The sequence below is a fragment of the Sinocyclocheilus grahami genome, unplaced genomic scaffold, assembly GCF_001515645.1.
Source record: "Sinocyclocheilus grahami isolate Dianchi unplaced genomic scaffold, SAMN03320097.WGS_v1.1 scaffold498.1, whole genome shotgun sequence".
NCBI classification, from domain to species: Eukaryota; Metazoa; Chordata; class Actinopteri; order Cypriniformes; family Cyprinidae; genus Sinocyclocheilus; species Sinocyclocheilus grahami.
In genome coordinates this window covers 289,675-308,658 of record NW_015505677.1, presented here as the reverse complement: position 1 = coordinate 308,658, position 18,984 = coordinate 289,675, and the positions used below count along the sequence as shown (strand labels likewise).

Genomic DNA, 18,984 nt, shown 5'->3' with positions numbered 1-18,984 from the left:
AGTGCTTTGCAAGTCCGCTGCATTGATTTTGGTTACATTACTGTATCACACAGGTCAATATATTATAAAACGCTGGTCCTAAATCTAACCTTATAAATATGCAAAGCGACAGAATTATGAAAAAGTGCATGAGTTTGAGGTTTTGTAAGAAGTTAAATGGATTAAAAATACACCCAGCTCACTGATTTAAATAACAGTTAGATTTTTAAATTTTTTTGAAAAAACCTGAGTGGTGCTTGTCAGTGCAAAACTTTTTCTACAATGCAAGGGTGTTGCAGGTGCCAAGGTAATGCTTAAGTGGTCTCTTAAATTGCTTTGAAATACAATAGCACACTTTCCTCAAGACGCACAATTTGAGAAATCATATCATACCCATACAGTAGCTCTAACTATGCAAAGGAGTTGGAGTTGTTTCTTTTAATGAATCACTCAAAAATACTTATTATTAATCATAATAGAAAAGTGTTTTTTATCAACCAATCAAGTTGTAATGTACAAGATTGTTTAAATGAAAAAAAAAGAATGCATTAAATGTTCTGTTAGGTCCACACTTTGGAAATTTCCATTATTTTTCAAAGACTTAATGACTCTTTCTGTATGAAACATTGATTTAAGTGTTAGAGTTTTAATAGTCTTTTTGAGTGATTCAGTGAATCATTCACTTAATCAAATCTGTCAAAACACTGATTCATTCACAAACAAGTGACTGTCTATACGAGTGAGTCATTGAATTATTTACTCAAGCGATTTGTTCAAAAAACGCTAAATTCAGAAATGCCACTACTATGTGTTGCTAACAATGTGCTTCAAACTTTTTTGTTAGCGGATCAACAAAAGAACTATCAATATTGTTTCTAAAAAGTAAGTTACTCAATGTTAATTTCTTTTTCTTGTAGTATAAAATTTGCAAGTGCCCTGATGGTCTGAATATAAATATGAGGGTTAGAGAAACAGTGACCCTAGCCTTAGCAAACAGCGCTACTGAAATAAGCTGAATTTTTCTAGGTTGTTTAATTCAAAGACCAAATAGCATGCACACTCCTCTAAACTTATGCCTCGCTCTCGGTCAAGCAATCACCAATTCCACCTCTTGCATTTTCCCCTGTTACCATGAGAATTTAAGTCATTATGGATTCAGGCTACTATAAACAAGTCAAGAGGCTTTTTTCCCAAAAAAATAAATAACAATTTCACTACAGTCTCTTGTTTGCACTTGTTTTAGCGCTACAGGCTCCAGAACTACTGAGAAACATTCAAACAAGACAAAAAGAAGAGTAGGCTACTGATGAAAATATATGTGCGAACATGTAGAAGTACATTCAATTTCTTCCCACACAATTTGGATACGACTTAATATTCCTGCAATATAACGAGCGTACAATCGCTCCCTCTCCCACACACTTTTTTCCTGTTCGTTTGCTCCTCCGCTGGGTTGTTTTATCCCAGTCCTGGGAGATACAGAGGTGCTAAAAGAGCTCTTCCTTAGGATACCCTATTCCATTTCGCCATGCCTCTCAGTCCACTGTCATTAAAGTCTCTTCAAGCCCCGCTGCAACTGAAAACGGGCTCGTATGTGGGACTGAGACACACACATACACATGACAACACAACCGGCTAACATCCCCAATCTCTCTTAACCTCACTCTCCTGGCGTTATCTCTGCCAGATGCCACAGCTCAGGATCCATTATTCATCAGCCTGGAAGACAGTATCCGTGAACCCTATGGTCGACATCTAGCTCTGAGACTGAGAGACAAAAGAAAAGGTGGGTTGAGGAGAGATATGGTGCTGCTTCAACCGGGATTCTGAGCATGACCGAACAACTAGCTTATGTTACATTTTGACCGCTCTTGTTCTCAAGTGAAAAAATGGAAGAGCACACAGGACAATTTTAACGACCCTGCATCTTTAATAGGCCGTAGTGTGGGGGCTTAACCTTTTTCGGGTAAATTTAAGATATTGCTATCCAAATGATGGCACTTGGCCAGGCGGGAAGTCTCGCGCTATCGATCCACTCCGGGGCTAATAAAACATTAAGCTGCTGAATTTACAAGCGCAACTCTTTATGAGTGTTACTGAAAAAACGTTGAGTTCCTACAACCCACATTGAGGCTGAACCTTAGAGAGTTGTGGAAGCTGTTAAAGGTCATTATTGTCTAAGAATGTTGATGGGCTCGTGGACAAAGCCCCTCTTCAGCCCTCGTGACCTTTAACGTGTCTGCTAAGCTCCTCAAGTGCCATAACTACAGCGCATTATTATTCCGCCGCACTCTGTTAATGGCATGCTGCAAAACCATTCGACATTAAAGTCCATGTTTCAATTTTTCAGCTCTCTGCGAGAGAGCTGAAAAAATGATGACCGCTTCTGTTTATTAAAACACAAAACTTACACTTGCCCACTTTTTCAATGCCATTGGTTCTAGAAGTTTTTTTTATTTTTTCATTTATCAAACCAATTAGCAACAAGATGAATAACCAACTTTGATTTAAAGAAAAAAAGTATTTGAATATCAGATAAGACGACAAAGATCCAATGGCTTTAATGGGGGAAAGAACTACCGTCCAAAGAAACATAAAACAATGAAATATTCTTATTATATTCATAAATTACGATTTGTATCTATATATTCAGACGTACAACTGTACATTCAGATTTTATATAAGTATTTTCCTATTTTAATCTTTATAAAAAACATTATATATATATATATATATATATATATAAAATCACACACACACACAGTATATGCATTTATAAATGCAAGTTATCATTAATAATCAATTTCCCTATGGGGAAAAAAAATGAATGCAATTTTTCCTTACAGAACACGACTGTTGCACTCTATTCAAATGTCGCAAAGTTCTCCATACATTGCGTCATCAATTTCCAGGTAGAACTGACAAATTCACGTTATTTTCAACTCAACAAAATGGCACCTTTCCTGAGGCACAAGAATGCGCTAACTGTAATTACAGCAATCAGGGTTGTAATTTATGGCATTATTCATGTTTTACCTAACCTATAGGTTGTAGGTAGAGACCACTCTGCACTCTGATTGCTAGCAGAGCTCCACATCATGACGCCACAAAGCTGTCTGCTTTTCACTCGTCTATAAATGGTTCCTATTTATAAAATAACACAACTACCACCCCAGGTAGAACTACAACTGCTATGGAAGCAATCAATCACGCAACAACAGTGTACCCAAAGTGATCCGCACATGCACCGTGTGATCATTATATTCTCATTTATTTCTGCTAAAATACACAGGTTTTTGGCAGTGCAAAAGGAAAGGGATGATGGATAGAGCAAACGCAGACAGATCACATTTCCTTTGACTGTAAAGGATAGGCTCAAATCTCAGCCATGGCCTGCGGTGGCCCCTCCCTTCCGCTGTCTCACACGTCCTGTTATTGATTTATTGGAGAGCTCAGGGTGCATTCATTCAGCTTATACCAACCTCTCCCGCTGTCCTCCTAAAGCCCGGGCTAACTGACAGGTGACGTGGTGACCACTAATGGTGCTGCCAAAAGTGATGCGGGAAAGTGTCCAAAGGGCTGACTGACCGAAGAATGCAGTTCCACCAAGGTAATTACTTGAAAAACACACAAAAAGAAAATAAGTTTTGAGATGCCAGTGTGAGTGTGTACATCACTGGGTCATGTGCATTGCTTGTTAGAAAGTGCTAAATCCAACAGATTTGGATGTATAATTGGGGTTTGAGCAGATCCTAATAACCCTGTTGCCAGAGACACTCGTTCCCATGTTAGAAAACACACACACACGCAGGGTTGATAGCTTGAAGAGCGGGGCGGTAGAGCTTCTCTAGAGGAGGATGGTATTTCTGACATGCACGTTTCTCAGTTTCGATCTGTGGCAGGCAATAATCCCAAGGTGTCTATCTTGATTTCTTTTGTCCTGCTAAAGTCACCGTGTGCACTGTACATCAAAGACCCGGCGTAAGCATGGCTGAGTGGATTACAACATCAGGATAAAAAGAAAAAACCTTGCAACCTCGCCAGGTCTTGGGTCGTGAACATGAGATTTCCAAAAATGTCATCATGTGCAAAAAGACCTGAGTGATAAATCAAATATTGGCATATCTCTCACACACACACACACTTTTTTCAAATAATTTTGATGACGCCTTGCAATCTGTTCTACATCTTTGTGTTGTTACCTACTATTTCTGTAGTCTAAACTATTTTTTTGACACAACCTTTATTGATCTGTGTATGTGCTATTTATTTTTATCATTTATATATATATATATATATATACATATATATATATATATATATATATATATATATATATATATATATATATATATATTCTGATGATTGAAAATGATTACATATCATTCTTCCATAACATATATATTGCTCAATATATAATATATTATATTCAATATATGGCTTTGTTTATTGTTATATTGGTGTGTATAAATGAAAATAAATTCCTTTGTGTGTTAGTCTTGATTATTAGGGGTAGTTCACACAAAAATTTTAATGTTGTTATTTATTTACCCTCAAGTTGTTCCAAACATATATTAATACATTTTTTTCTGATGAACAAAATATACTGTATTTTAAAGAATATGGGTAACAAAACCTTTTCAGTTCCCCATTGACTTCCACAGTATTTTTTTCTCCATATTATGGAAGTCAATGGGTACAAGCAACTGTTTGGTCTCTCACATTCTTCAAAATATATGTGTGTGTGTGTGTGTGTTCTACAGAAGAAAGAAACTCACACAGGTTTGGAACAACTTGAGCGTGAATACATTTCTCTAACTAGACTTCCTATATCTTACTTATTGCACTAAACATTTTGAATCCAGCTGGCTCTATGATTGAAATAATAGCTCCTCTGATTGAGGAAAAAACACCCTTTTAAACAGAGATATATAATGAATATTATGAAAAGACTGGAACATAGAGATTTTTTTATCATCCAGCCCTTTATGCAGAGCACAAGTTTATTGGAGAGAAGTTTCAGGTAATGACGAATAATGACAGATAACAGGATTGTGGAAGCGGTGGAAATCGCTCCGCTAAGCCAGGCTAACCAGAGCTAAGCTGTAAAAGGATCCTGTAATGATTTTTCAACAGTTCATTGAATCTGCCATCACATCAGTGTCAACATCCATGAGAAATTTGTGAAAAATGTGCCATTGTCCCATTTCAGACAGCCTGTTCCTCATAATCCACTCGGAACAAAGACTACTACCAAAGAAAATCAAGGGGCGTAATGAGAGCCTGAAAACGAAATGTTTATGAAAAAAAAAAACGCAGCCAGCTCCATCTGGCTAAGCACGGCATGTATTCTGTTTTTGAACATTAAAGCATCAGTATATATGCGGCGTGGCAGATTCTAAACTCTGACATGTGTACAAAATTGCTGAGAGAGAATGAAGGAGCGGCTCAGTAAAAATGCTGCTTTTAAGTAAGCCTCCATTGATTCAGACACAGAGATGCATCGCTTGATACATCTTTAAAGTGCTCCGAGCTGCCCGCTTCTAGGGTAGATTGCACAAGCGATGCATCAGAATATTGATATTCAATTTATCGTTGTCTGAGAAGAAATAAGGATTTTTAAGGCATTTTTAAAAAATACTAAATTAAATCTTTTAGTGTTCCAAATGGCTGATAATATTCATAAATACTTAAATGTTCCACATGAATCGGTTGCTCGTTGCTTATTTAAAAAAAAAAGCCCAATAAATCATTAGAATCCGGCCGGGTCAACAAGGCAGCCAAGAGCAAGACCCCGTGAAAGCCTGATTTCCATTCTGCAATTGATCAAAGCAAAGAAAAAGACAAGCTAGCGAGCCCTCGTGTTTCTACGGTGAGCTCTAAGGTTTCGGAGCATCTGTAATGAGCCCTAATGATGGACGGAGTGGGCTAAGAGCCAGGTAATCTTGGCAGCCCACTTTTCTGACATTTCACTTAATGTTAGCAGGGTGATATTCTCCTTGCCCTCTCGCTGCCTCCATCTTTGTCTTGATTTTCTCTTGCTAAGCCGTGGGTGATAAGCTTCAACCAGGTGTCAGTCGACTGAGGTCTTTCTCTCACCTTATCTCACATGCCAAGTTTCAGACATTGTTTTCACACCTTAGATGCTACGGGTAAGAGCCCTATAACTGCTTGATATGATAGGAAAACTCTGAGAGGGAACACGTCAGATTTGAGGACACAAGCACATATTCAAGACTGGACGAACCAAATGTATTTATTTAAAAATGAAGTGTGTCATTTGTTTGATGTACATGCAAAGTCAACTAGAAGTAATTCAAATGCCAATTTCAAATTTATTCATCACATGCTTTTCGCAGTACACATTGTTTCAAAGCAGCTTACAGAAAATCATGTTTATAATGAATGTTTACAATATCTTAATATCGTCATATCTTTGTCACATTTAGCAGATCAGAGCTGCGCAATAATATAATTTTGCAACAATGTACTGGGTGTTGTGACTAATCAAGCATTATAAAACGGATAGTTCCGGTCCTTGATTCTGATTGGTTGAGCCACATTCGAAGCTGTTGTAAATTACTCTACAAACATACACCTTTGTTTACTTTGTGTGTTACTTGGCAACCACTTTATTGCAACCACAACTGTTTCTGAGGAACTGCATTGTTTGGTGGAAGAATACTGTTTTATTAATATCGTTTCACTTCATTTGTGAAACCTTACTATATATATGGAATAACCGTTTTATAAAAGCAATAAACCCTGTGAAGCCGTGGTTTACAGTGAATTTATAACAGCGCTCCTTAGCTGTTATAAATTCACTGTAAAACACGGCTTCTTGGGGCTTATTGCTTTAATTGAGATTTGCTGTTTACGCTGTAATAAAAGATTTTTCAACGTTATATAAATATAAAATATTATTGGAGTGCGTTTTACAAGAAAATACTATTTCAGTATGTTTTACTTAAAAATGTCATGTTTAATTCAATAATACCATTTCTTTGTAATTGTGAAAATTACTAGCAATTTCTGAGTGAAAACTGTATACATCAATTTTTCAGTATAATGTATATTGCCTTATGCAAGTATACTATATGCCTGTGAATAAAGTTGGACATACTTATTTAAATCTGTATAAAGATCTAGGCAATAAGACATTCATAGGTTGATTTCCCTAAAAAGTGGCACATATTTCAGCAATTTATTATAATTACACACGTCACCTTTAAGGACAGACCATTAAAATCCAGTTCCATTGAGCACTAATCTGAAAACCTGGTAGTTATAGACCCAAATCTGATGATCCAAGTAGGCCAAATCATGAATGGATGCAGTGAAGTGCCGCAGTCTACTATCAGCACGGAATGAGCTAATCTTTGGATTCAGAAATTCATTTCACGCTTTTGCTCGATGTCCTTTTTGAAAAGACCAGCTCAGACCAGCCGGATCTTCCTTTCAATGCTAGTTTGGTGCTGGTCTACATGATGAACCAGTATAGCCATGCTGAAGGAATGATCTGATATTAATATTTAATATCTCGATTCATGAATATTGATTGTATAATGTGATGTACAACTATAAAGCAGACACAAACAAGCACTAGCCATTGGACATTCAGATACTTTTAAGTCTTCTGTTTGTTTCTTTGTTTTATTTGGTCGGCTACAATTAGTTTTCTTTGCATTGTGACTAAGAAATTCTCAAAATATGATCATGTTGTAAAACTTCTAAAAGACATAATGGTTGTCCTAGATTTGCCGAACAGCATTGACTTTCTGGTGAAGCTTGTTGACAAATGAAGCCTTACTGACCAATGAACTCATGCATTCAAAACACGCTGGTCATTTCAGCAGGGACGTTGCCTTGTGTGCTGTTTTAAGTTGTGCATGCACTTAAATGTGTGCAAAAAAAAACTCAGTAGTTTCCTCAAGAGCTGTCACTACCAAATCAATAAACGGCACCAAGATTCAGCCAAAAATTTAAGCAGCTAAATGGCCTCTCAATCCCCCCAATAGAGTACAATGAAAGCCTTCAGTTTTCTGCATTAGCCGTCTGAAAATGGCTAGGGAAGGGAAAGAAATGAGGGAACACTCCTTCTTGGCAAGCTGCAAGATCAGTCTGTTAGCTGGCACAAGCGGAGGTCTCCCCCCTTCAAGGCGGGAGGAAAGCAGGAAGAGAAAAAGAGTGTGATTTCAACTTCCAGAGCATTCTGTCTGGGGGATGTTCCTCTTAAAAACAGCCCTCCTTCCTACTTTCCTTTCTCACTTTTTTTTCTTTTTTTACACACACACATTCAATTTCTCTCCAGCTAGGCCGGTGGACCCACTGGGAACCAGTGCAATCTAGCCTCATTTCACGTGTTCAGTTTTGGGAGTTGGGGTTTTTTAATTCCTCTTGTGTCAGCACAAGTCTTGCCTGCAATCCGCCGAGCTTTGTCATGGTGTGACATTCGTATTAGGCCCTGTTTACACCTGACTTAATGATATAATTGAAATACACATGGCACAGCACAATACCAGCACAAATAGCGGATGGGTAAACTAAAAATTGCAAGTGGGTAGTGAATGAGAGTTTTTCACACTGAATTGTGCTCCCTGTCCAAAAAAAAAAAAAAGAAAGTTTAAACCAGCCTAAGGAAGTTTGCTGGTTTTAGCTTGTTTGAGCTAGTCTCCCGGGCTGGACAAGCTGGTTTGACTGGACCATTCTGATGGTTTTAGACACTTTTCAGTCAGGATAGGAGATTGGCTAGACCAGCTAAGTTTTAATTAGTCTCTCACCCTGACCAACTGGAGGGAAAACCATAAAAACTGTCCAACTTAACCAACTTGACCAAACTGGGAGACATTAGGCTGGTATAAACTGGTTTGTGCAGACTGGTTAGGTTGATCGGTTGTGATGGTTTTAGAGGGGACACTTTACAGTGCGAGAGATCAGTTAGACCAGGGGTGCCCAAACTCGGTCCTGGAGGGCCGGTGTCCTGCAGAGTTTAGCTCCAACCCCAATTAAACACACCTGAACCAGCTAATCAAGCTCTTATAGGCATACTAGAAACTTACCAGCAGGTGTGTTGAGGCAAGTTGGAGCTAAACTCCAGGACTGAGTTTGGACAGCCCCGAGTTAGACTGACCATTCTGGTCGACCATCTTGACTGGTTTAAACCAGCCAATCTTGCTAATGCTAATGCTAATCTTGCATTTAGCTGGTCAGTCTAGCTGAAATGTTCCCAAAACCCCTCTAAAACCATAAAAACTGTCCGACTTAAATAACTAGACCAAACTGGGAGGCCTTGCGTTGCTTAAGATTTTTTATAGATATTTTTGTAAGCGTTTCAAGATTACGATCATGTCTTATGCCGAGCTCACACTGCACAATTTTCAAACTCGTCGGATCGCCGTTGTTTTCACACTGCGTGACTATCTGGGGTAGCATTCAGTTGCTGCTGTGTTCACATTGCACGATGGATCGGCGACAGGGGATTTCACACTGCATGACTTCACAATAGGAAGAATCGCCGACAGCTCTGTCTGGTCCACAAACTACGTTTCACAACAAAACACACGCGAGAAGTGATAAGGAAATAACGCGAGAACCCGCGTGCGTCAGACCGGAGTTCTCACGAGCAAGACTGTAATTATTAAAAATATATATATATAGCCCGCAAATTGTCTGTGAGCTGATTTCCAGCTACAAGGAGAAAAAGAAAAACAGATTATGCAGGAGGGAGATGCAGGGAACAGGGATTGGGTGCATGTTCTGCAAAGAGATTTGGAGGTAAATAATTTTGCAGTAACTGTTATGCTGATGTTGTGGCTGGTCAAGCAAATGTTTGTGCTTGTTTCTGTATGATATAATTGTTCATATATCTATTAAAATACTGATATTCTGGTCTATAACTCCTCTCCGAACTTCCCGCTGCCCTGTATCTTGTTCTCGATTTGCCTCCGATGTCGGGCATTTGTCGCCGATTTCGCAAAACCTGTCGGCGAGTGAAAAATCGGGCTAATATCGTGCAGTGTGAACTCGGCATTAGTTGTCAAGTACTTAAAAAAAACTTTGTGCAAACTGGTTAGGCTGGTCAAGTTTTGTTGGTCTTAGAAGGGTTTTGGACACTTTTCAGTGGAAGATCAGCTAGACCGACCAGTGAAACACCAGCTTGACCATTCTAGGAGACCATCTAGACCAGTTTAAACTACCCAGCTACTTAGGCCAGACTGGTTCATTTTGATGATTTTTGCAGGGGGTTTTGACATTTTTCAGATGGTCAGATGGTCATTTAGATAAACACCAGCTTGCCATGTTGGTAGAGCAGCTAAACCATCTTAAATCAGTTGTTACTTTAGGCTGGCTTAAGCAGCTAGTTTTTCAGCATGGTTTGCATGATTGATCACAGCTGTCTCAAGTACTAAATTACTTTGTGTATTAAAGTATCAAAGATTACACATACTGATGTACTGACCCAAACCAACTCTACTACCCTGCTGAAAAGAGGGCCAGCATAAACCAACCTCGACCAGCATGGAAATAGTCGGCCTTTTAAGCAGGGATAAAAGGGTCATATAAAACGTCACACAAACAACCAGATCATTGACAATTTAGTGACAATCCATTTTTATGTGCGTCAATGGTGAATGTATCAAGGAGTGATTATACGTGAATGTTTCTGTAAGGACTAGGCATCCTCACGACTGTGATAAAACTCTCCCCTATAATACTGTTGTGGAAAGAAAAAAACAAAAACGCTGGAACAACATCCCACACTTTCTTGCTACAGAGCGCCTACAAAGAGCCTTTGTTCTCCCACAAGACAATTGAAACTTCCAAAAGGATTCCCACGGATTCTAAATGCAGCTCTTGCACTTGCCTTGGCATGAGAAAGTGCCAAAAGCACAGTGGCTCGCGGGCCTACACGCGCGTCCATTTAGTCAAGCAGCCGCTCTGTAGCTGATCGACAACGGGTAACGTTTCATGAAATGGACCATCAAGACCAACGCTCATACAAAATGTGTGCAAGAGTGCGTTTCGGCACAACGAAGCTGTAGGAAAAGAAAGAAACCCATGCAAAGGAACAGAGAGGAAAGGAACAATTGCGATCCATTTTCTTTTTCTGTTAAGAGAGGTTAAAGACACAACAGAACTGTGCTGTTAGGTATGGTGAAGAGGAAAAAGAAAACAACAAATGAAAAGAAGAAATCAAAAGCAACCCGGCAAACTGGCTCACACCAAGTGACTTCACATAGAACAAAGACTTCTGGAGAAAATCCCATAAAATTGGGTTAGGCAGGCCAACTAGAAACCCAGCCACCAAGTAAGAGTCTGGCTTCTGAAGCCCACCCACATTAGAGAAGTGTACATGAATCTGTAGTAGGAAAGAGAAACCCTTTTCCCATGTTGTGTGTGTGTGTGTGTGTGTGTGTGTCTTTCTAAGTGCGAAGGTGGCGTGCAACACCGTGTCCTAACCAGGCACTTTAGCCCACTTAAGCCGGCCCGGTTAGGACGCTGTACTTGAGCTGAAAAGTGTATTGACTGTTTGCATCAGTAGTGCATGTGTCATTCCTGCATTGCTCTACTCACCGATGACCATGGCGACCAGCTCTTTCTTGCCAGAACCCAGACTGTTCTTCACCTCGCACACGAAAGTGGTGTTCACCGTTTCGTCCACCTTCCTCACCAGCAGCCGGTTCTGATCCACTCGAACCGAAGGCGGGAACTGACCCGACGCACTGAGGAACCATGGACACAGAAAAGAGCATTTGTAGCTAGTCTTTGAAACCATGCCGTCTTAACTGTTGTCCAGTTTTACGACTGACTCTGAGGTTTTGCATCAAATCAAAGTCAAGTTTTAATATTTGTCAAACCATCTTTAGTATTATTAAATGCTTTCCATATGATGGTTACATGCAAAGCTTAGATCAGGGATTAATCTTATTTATTTATTTAGATCACATATAAGACCATTTCCAAGCACATTTTATTTTATTTCATATTTTTCATATCATATTTTTATTAGAATTTTCTGTTTGCTTTCAGCTAAAACCCCAATCAACAGATGAAAATGGAGACACAGATCGAAATAAAACTAATGTGAAGTTCATGTATTTTATGTACTTAATTTGACAATAAAAAACTGTTGATATAGAACACAGTTGTAAGATCTTTGCTGCAGTAAAAAGGCATTAAATGCAAATTAATCACTCATGCAATCTAGATGTTCAATATTATATTATCAATATATTTATTTATAGAAATACTAATGAAATATTAATATAAAATATCTGAAAATGCACCCATATATCTCTAAATATATTGTTAAACATGTTTTGAGACATTAGCTTGTGGTGGAAAATAATGACTGCTTGTGTGTTTTTGCTTTTGTGTGCTGTTGTTTTATGACACTTTAATGCACACCATTATAATTAGGCCTATTGCTTTTGAAAAAGCGCCAGATAAATCCGTAAGTGTTGCATATTTGTCAACTAACTTCAAACTCTGCAATCAAACTGCTACATCTACGTCTTTCACCCCAATAAGTCTTGCTAAAAAATGTTGTTTCTCGATCTGTATCGATTCACGTTCTTTGTTTTGGTGAGAAAATGAAGTTGAACCAGTGAAGCGTTAATAGGCTGCTGTTGCTTAATACTGCAGGCAGAGATGCTTCCTCAATTCACAGCAAATTAGCCTGTGGCTGTTGTTAGCAGCCAAGCGTGTGACGTGTGAGGGCTCGCGCTCTTCAGAGACAATCACAGAATATGACAGAGCTTGTGTTTAAAAGCGAAACACACTGGAATTAATAATTCACTGAAAATGCAACGCGAGTCTCTTTTCTCTCTGCAATCTCTGATGTAATCAGCCTGATTTTCTTTATTAGCGCTGTTTTGGATGGATTGTTTGAATGCATTCGCTTACTGGATCATTGGACTGAAAACTTTCCCGGAGTTTAGCGGCTTAAAATGATCTGATCGCAAGCAGAGAAGCAAAATTGGTTTAAAGGGTTAGAATAGAAATCGTGCCTCAATAATTTTGCGTTCAATTATTTTAACGCGTTAAGGATTGTAAAATGAATCGCATGCGTTAACGCGTTAACATTGACAGCCCTAGTTTTTTGCAGTAAATCAGAATATTAGAATGATTTCTGAAGATCATGTGACACTGAAGACTGGAGTAATGATGCTGAAAATTTAGCTTTGTATCACAGGAATACATTTCATTTTATAACATATTACAATAGAAGACAGCTATTTTAAATTGTAATATTATTTCACAATATTACTGTTTTTACTTTTATTTTTAATTAAATAAATGAAGCCTGGGAGAGACTTTCGAAAATAAACTTTTGAATGGCAGTGCACAATTGAGAAATTAATTTGCTTGTAGCATTGTATGAGGAACAGACGATAATTTAAGCTATTATTTGTATGTTATATGTATTTATATGTATTTCCCTGCATCGTAGCTCTTGAACAGCATTTGTGCTCGCATTCAAAACTGACGCCATCAGTCAAGGGATAAACTTGAACTGACGTCAAATCTAGAGGCATCTCATTTAAATGTGCACATTCTGCATCTCTTTTTTTAGTTTGACCAAATTAAATCATATGGATTTGAAATGACATGCATAAATGATGACAGAATTTTTAATTTATGCTTAAAGTTTTTTATAGAGGAACTCACACTGTCCAGCTAACATCCGTAGGTGCTGGATTGGCATCAGCTTGGCAGGTCAAAACGGCATCAGTCCGACCCATATACCAGTTATTGTCATATCCTTCTATTGTCACAGTGGGTGGATCTAGAAAGAATGTGAGATTGAGAGAGAGAGAGACATCCATCTGTAAATCCTGCATTGAAATCACAGTTCAAAGGCTGGTTATCTGCGTTCAGGGGTGGGAAGAGAAGATACAGGTTTGCTGAAGGTGGCACTGCCCTATAGACTCTCAAAGCGCTTTGGCACGCTGGAGAAATGCAAGAGAATGAAAGTGCAAGAGGTGAGGATGTTCCATCAGGGGCGTTTATAAAAGGAAACGGTGAAGCTGCAAATCTCTGACATCCTCAAACATTCCAGCTCAGCTATGCAAACACAGACACCTCAAACACTCTGTAAATAGCTTTTATGAAAAAAAAAATGTGAACAATGTGTTGAGGCTGACATGTGAGGCAGAGGCGAAGATGCTTAAATGCATTTTTCGATGAAAGGAGGGGGTGGGTGAGGGAGAAAAGGTGTTATGAGCGAATGATACGGGAGGGATTATGAGTTCACATGTGTCACTGAGAACAAACACACTTCTTTAAAGGATTAGTTTGGCCAGAAATGAAAATTCTGTCCTCGTTTACTCAGTTTTGTGTCGTTCCAAAACCAAATGACGTTCATTCTTCTGTGAAACACTAAAAGAGAAGTTTTGAATAATCTGCTGGTCGCTCTTCTCTTTTCTATAACAATGAATGGGAACTGAAGCTTTCAAGAGGCTTTCAATGGGGCAGTCGTGGCCTAATGGTTAGAGAGTCAGACTTGTAATCCAAAGGTCATGGGGTCGAGTCTTGGTACCGGCAGGTGGGGGGAGTGAATAACCAGCGCTCTCATCCACCCTCAATACCACGACTGAGGTGAGACCCTTGAGCAAGGCACCGAACCCCCATCTGCTCCGGGTGTGTGTGTGTGTGTGTGTCTGCACTTGGATGGGTTAAATGCAGAGCACAAATTCTGAGTATGGGACACAATACTTGGCTACATATCACGTCACTTTCAAGCTTCAAACAGGACACAAAAGCACCCAAAAAGTCTTGGGAAGGTAGCATTAACATACGGTAGCTTTGTGAGTGATGGAGCAAAATTTAAGTCAATTATTGATTGATAATCTTCCCCTCCAGTGAACTACTACCTAGTAGGACAGCATCGAGTGAAAAACGAATCACAAATGAATCATTCAGACCAGGGTTGTGCTCCCCAAAAGCACTGCAAGCCTAAGTAGATTGTAAAAACTACTGGCAGCAGGTTTATTATAGTTATAACTAAAACTAAATATTTTTTACTTGAAATAAAATAAATGTTAACTGAAATAAAACAGAATAAAACATTAAAAAAATAAAAACTTTATTTTCTTTACTTCAAATTTATATTACTAACATCCGCTTAACTTGACATACTGCAATAACTACAACTAAAATAAAAATTAATAAAACCTATAGGCATATTAAAAAACTAATAAAAATGACAAAAAAAATTTACTTTGAAAACAGAATATAAAAATAAAAACTTGAACCATTATATTTCCCCAAAACTGTAACATTTATTGATAAAAACAATCAAAACTGTAACAGTAAACATTAACTGAAATAAAATAAAACTTTAAAAAAAAAGAAAAACGAACTGATTTTATTTGCATTCAATTTATATTATTAACATTAGTTTAACTTGACACTACAATAACTAAAATTAAAAATGCAAATTGATAAAAATGACAGACATAAAAAAAAACGAATAAATGACAAAAACGTTTAAATGAAAATTTTCACTTTAAACTTTAAATTTAAAATGAAAACAGAAACATAAAAATGTACAATTAATAAAAACTAACAGTATTTCAATGATATTAAAATTACACTGACTGGCACCAACGGTCTCTACAATCTACTAGCTTGCAAAGTTTTTTAAGTGAACTTAGAAGATTAGTGAACTGGATCAGATTCAATGAAAAAATTTTTTATTATTCATTGCTACTTATCTTTATTTTGTTATTTTAGAGCTTGACAGTGAGTGAGTGAGTGAGTGAATGAGTGAGTGAGTGAGTGAGTGAGTGTGTGTGTGTGTGTGTGTGTGTGTGTTAATCTTACACTCCACCACCAGCTTCAGCGCGAAGGCTTTGGGTTCGATCTGCGTCCTCTGATTCACCAAGCAGGTGATTTCTTTTCCGTTTTCAGCAGGCGTCGGGATCATCCGATACTCGCTCTTCACGGTCACCGTCCCGTCCCTCTCGGGCACTGAGGTGTGGTTATAGCGGCCGGCAATGGTTGTGATCCAGGAGATAGTTGCCTCTGGTTTTCCTTGGGCTGCTTCGCAACTTGCCACGACCACCTCAGAAGAGCTGGCTCGCACCGGGATGGCGGTAGCTGAGTTTCTGGGTTTGGCTGATGGAGGAATAAAGATTCAAGAGTTTACAACATCACTTTGCTTTTCAATCACTTTATTATTTTTTTTAATCAATCAAGTGGAGCTTGAGCTAAAAGACATGCAGCAAAGCTACTTCAGTACTCAGACCTGTTATTGTCTTCTATTAATGGGATAATGTAGAGTCAGCCGGTCATTATCGGGCAAAAAAAAAAAGCATATATGACATTATGAGCTTATGACATAGCTACTTACTAAATAAAAAAATAAACCGACATGAAATATTGATTGATTACTGGAGAAGAAAGAGCACAGTGAGATACGAGAGGCATGAAACTAGCACACTTATGTTGGAAACCAGATGCCTGGGACAATCTGGGACATCAATCATAGAGGTCATTATACAAAAATATTTGAATCACAGAACTGAGTAGAAACAAGTATATCAGAGAGCCGTGTAATAATGTCCAATAGGGGCTTTTTGATGCATGATACTGACAACTACAGACCTGATGGTCAACAGTGAGACCAAATATTAAAGAGAAGTTTAAGAATCTGTCATTGTTTATGACGGGCATTTATTTGTTTAATTTACGTCCCATTTATGAAAGCGAATGAGACAATTGCTGAAATCAAATTAAAACTTGCTTTACACAATTTTGTCTTAATTCACTAAAATGTAAATATAATGAAAACAACTGAAACGAAATTGATCTAACATTTAATGAAAGCAAAGGAGGCCACTGCTGAAATAATTCAAACCTGATTAACACCACTTTGTCTAAAACTAACATAAAATTTCAGAAAAACATCTCAAACAAAAAAAATGGAGAAATTTAATTATTTGTCATTTTATTTTAGACAGTTTATCCTTATTTCACTAAAATTAATTTATTAATAAAACTTTCCTGAAAACAACCGAAATATAATTAAATAGTCACTATGTGGCATTTTACAGATACAAAGATATTTATTTATTTTATTTATCTAACATTTAATGAAAGCAAAGGAAACAAGTGCTGAAATAATATTAAAATATATATTTTTTGTCTTAATACACTAAAAGTAATATATTTCATGAAATAACTGAAACCAAAAAAAATTATGAAAGGAAATAAAATTTGATTGAATTTTCCCAGAATTAAAATATCATGAAAACAACTGAAACAAAATGTATTTATCTAACATTGAATGAAAGCAAAGGAGACCATTTCTGAAATGAAATAAAATGTATTTGATTTACTTTTTTTTTGTTTTAAAACAATAAAATTAATATATTTCATGAAAACAACTGAAACAAAAACTGCTGAAATGAAATTAAAATGAACAATTTTGTCTTAACTAAAACTAACAAACTTAACTAAAATTAACAAAAGTTCATTCAAATAAACAAAAAACTGCTAAAACGAAACTAAATAGTCACTCTTTAAATTTTGTTATTGTTTTAATTAAAAGGAAAATGTAGGGAAATACTGGGTAATTTTTATCACCAAGAACTGTTATATAGCAGTGTATATATATAATGTAAGCAAACAATAGTGTCATTATCCATTCATATACATGAAGGCATGGTTATCTGGTGCTGATCATCTCATGGCCAAACACACAACAATAAAGCTAAAGAGAGAGGTTAACAATGATAGCGGAACGCTTACTTTGTGTACTCAGGGGTAAACAGGGATAGAGACGCTTGAACACAGCCAACATGGATAAACAGACAGCACTGATTCATAGCATCACTCTGTCTCTGATGATAGCATTAGTCACTCAAATGATGAATCAGGCTAATGGGCGGCATTAGTGTTAAAGCAGACAGCAGAAACACTACTTTGAGTAAAGCTAATGCAGTTTAGCACGACTCCGTGTCTGCGTTTTCCAAAGATTTCAGTCCGAGCATCAACTTTGAGGTTTGTTGTCTATTTGATAGAATTTTGTTGGCAATATAAAAGTAGGAAACATTGCAAATATTGCTTTGATTTGAATGCACTAATTATCTGGCCATTAAGTTTCCTAAAGACTGTGCCAGTAGGCTAATTTCACGCTCCCTGCTCATGTCAAGACACACGAGTGTGAGAGCAGAGCTATTTTAAGAGCATCTGTGATTTGAAACTCAACGGCAAAAATAGAGATGGGAAAGTTTGATTCATTTCCACGAATCAGTAATTTTCAAATAATTGTTTCAAAACACCAATTCAGTGATTTGTTTGAGTCATTACTTGGCATGGCATTTTATATGCTTTTATATCATTATTGTAACTACAGTGAACTGTTGAACTGCTATTACTCGAGCGTTCATGGTTACGGTTGCCAGATTTCAAGAGTTTAAATCCACCATTCAGAGCTTTTTCATAAATCAATGGGTCAAAGACGAGACATCCTATTTTAATGTCCACATTAAATAAATTTAGATTTTATATACATAGATAAAAATGTTAATGTTTCAAATAACACTTGCGAAAATAAAATGACAAAATATAGGTTAAATAATATAGGTTTCATTCAGCACGATATAATTCTGTAAAAAAGAAACAACGTACTTATTCTGACCTGTATTTACAATATATAAAAGAAAAAGTGACCATACTAAATTTTATTAGATTTTAAATTATTAAAAACTTCTTGCTGACAAATGGGTAAAACCTAGTAGTGTAAAGAATCATTGCAAAATTTGGTAAAGTTTACAATTAATTAGTTTTTGGTGGATACACTGAAATCGCTAAATACAGTCTTTAATGTCATCTATTAATTCTTGTTATAAATATTCCTTATTACTTTTTGGTATATAAACCATTGTTACACTGAATGACATTTTAATGGGCGTCTTCTGTAAATCATGGTAAAAATGTTTGATAGTCATTTTCTTATCAGAAAAAATACAATTAACCAGAACACATTCTAATATA

General features: G+C 37.2%; 1 protein-coding gene across 2 annotated transcripts in view; it reads right to left on the bottom strand.

Annotated features, from left to right (window-relative positions):
- The window catches only part of LOC107554349 (nectin-2-like), a 172,709-nt gene that overhangs the window by 64,738 nt on the left and 88,987 nt on the right, over positions 1-18,984 (bottom strand). For both annotated transcript variants that reach the window (XM_016236836.1, XM_016236837.1), the window contains exons 4-6: positions 15,808-16,101; positions 13,651-13,768; positions 11,554-11,702 (exon numbers count right to left, since the gene is read on the bottom strand). In XM_016236836.1, the coding sequence (XP_016092322.1) occupies positions 11,554-11,702; positions 13,651-13,768; positions 15,808-16,101 (561 nt within the window). The remainder of the gene's footprint in view (positions 1-11,553; positions 11,703-13,650; positions 13,769-15,807; positions 16,102-18,984) is intronic.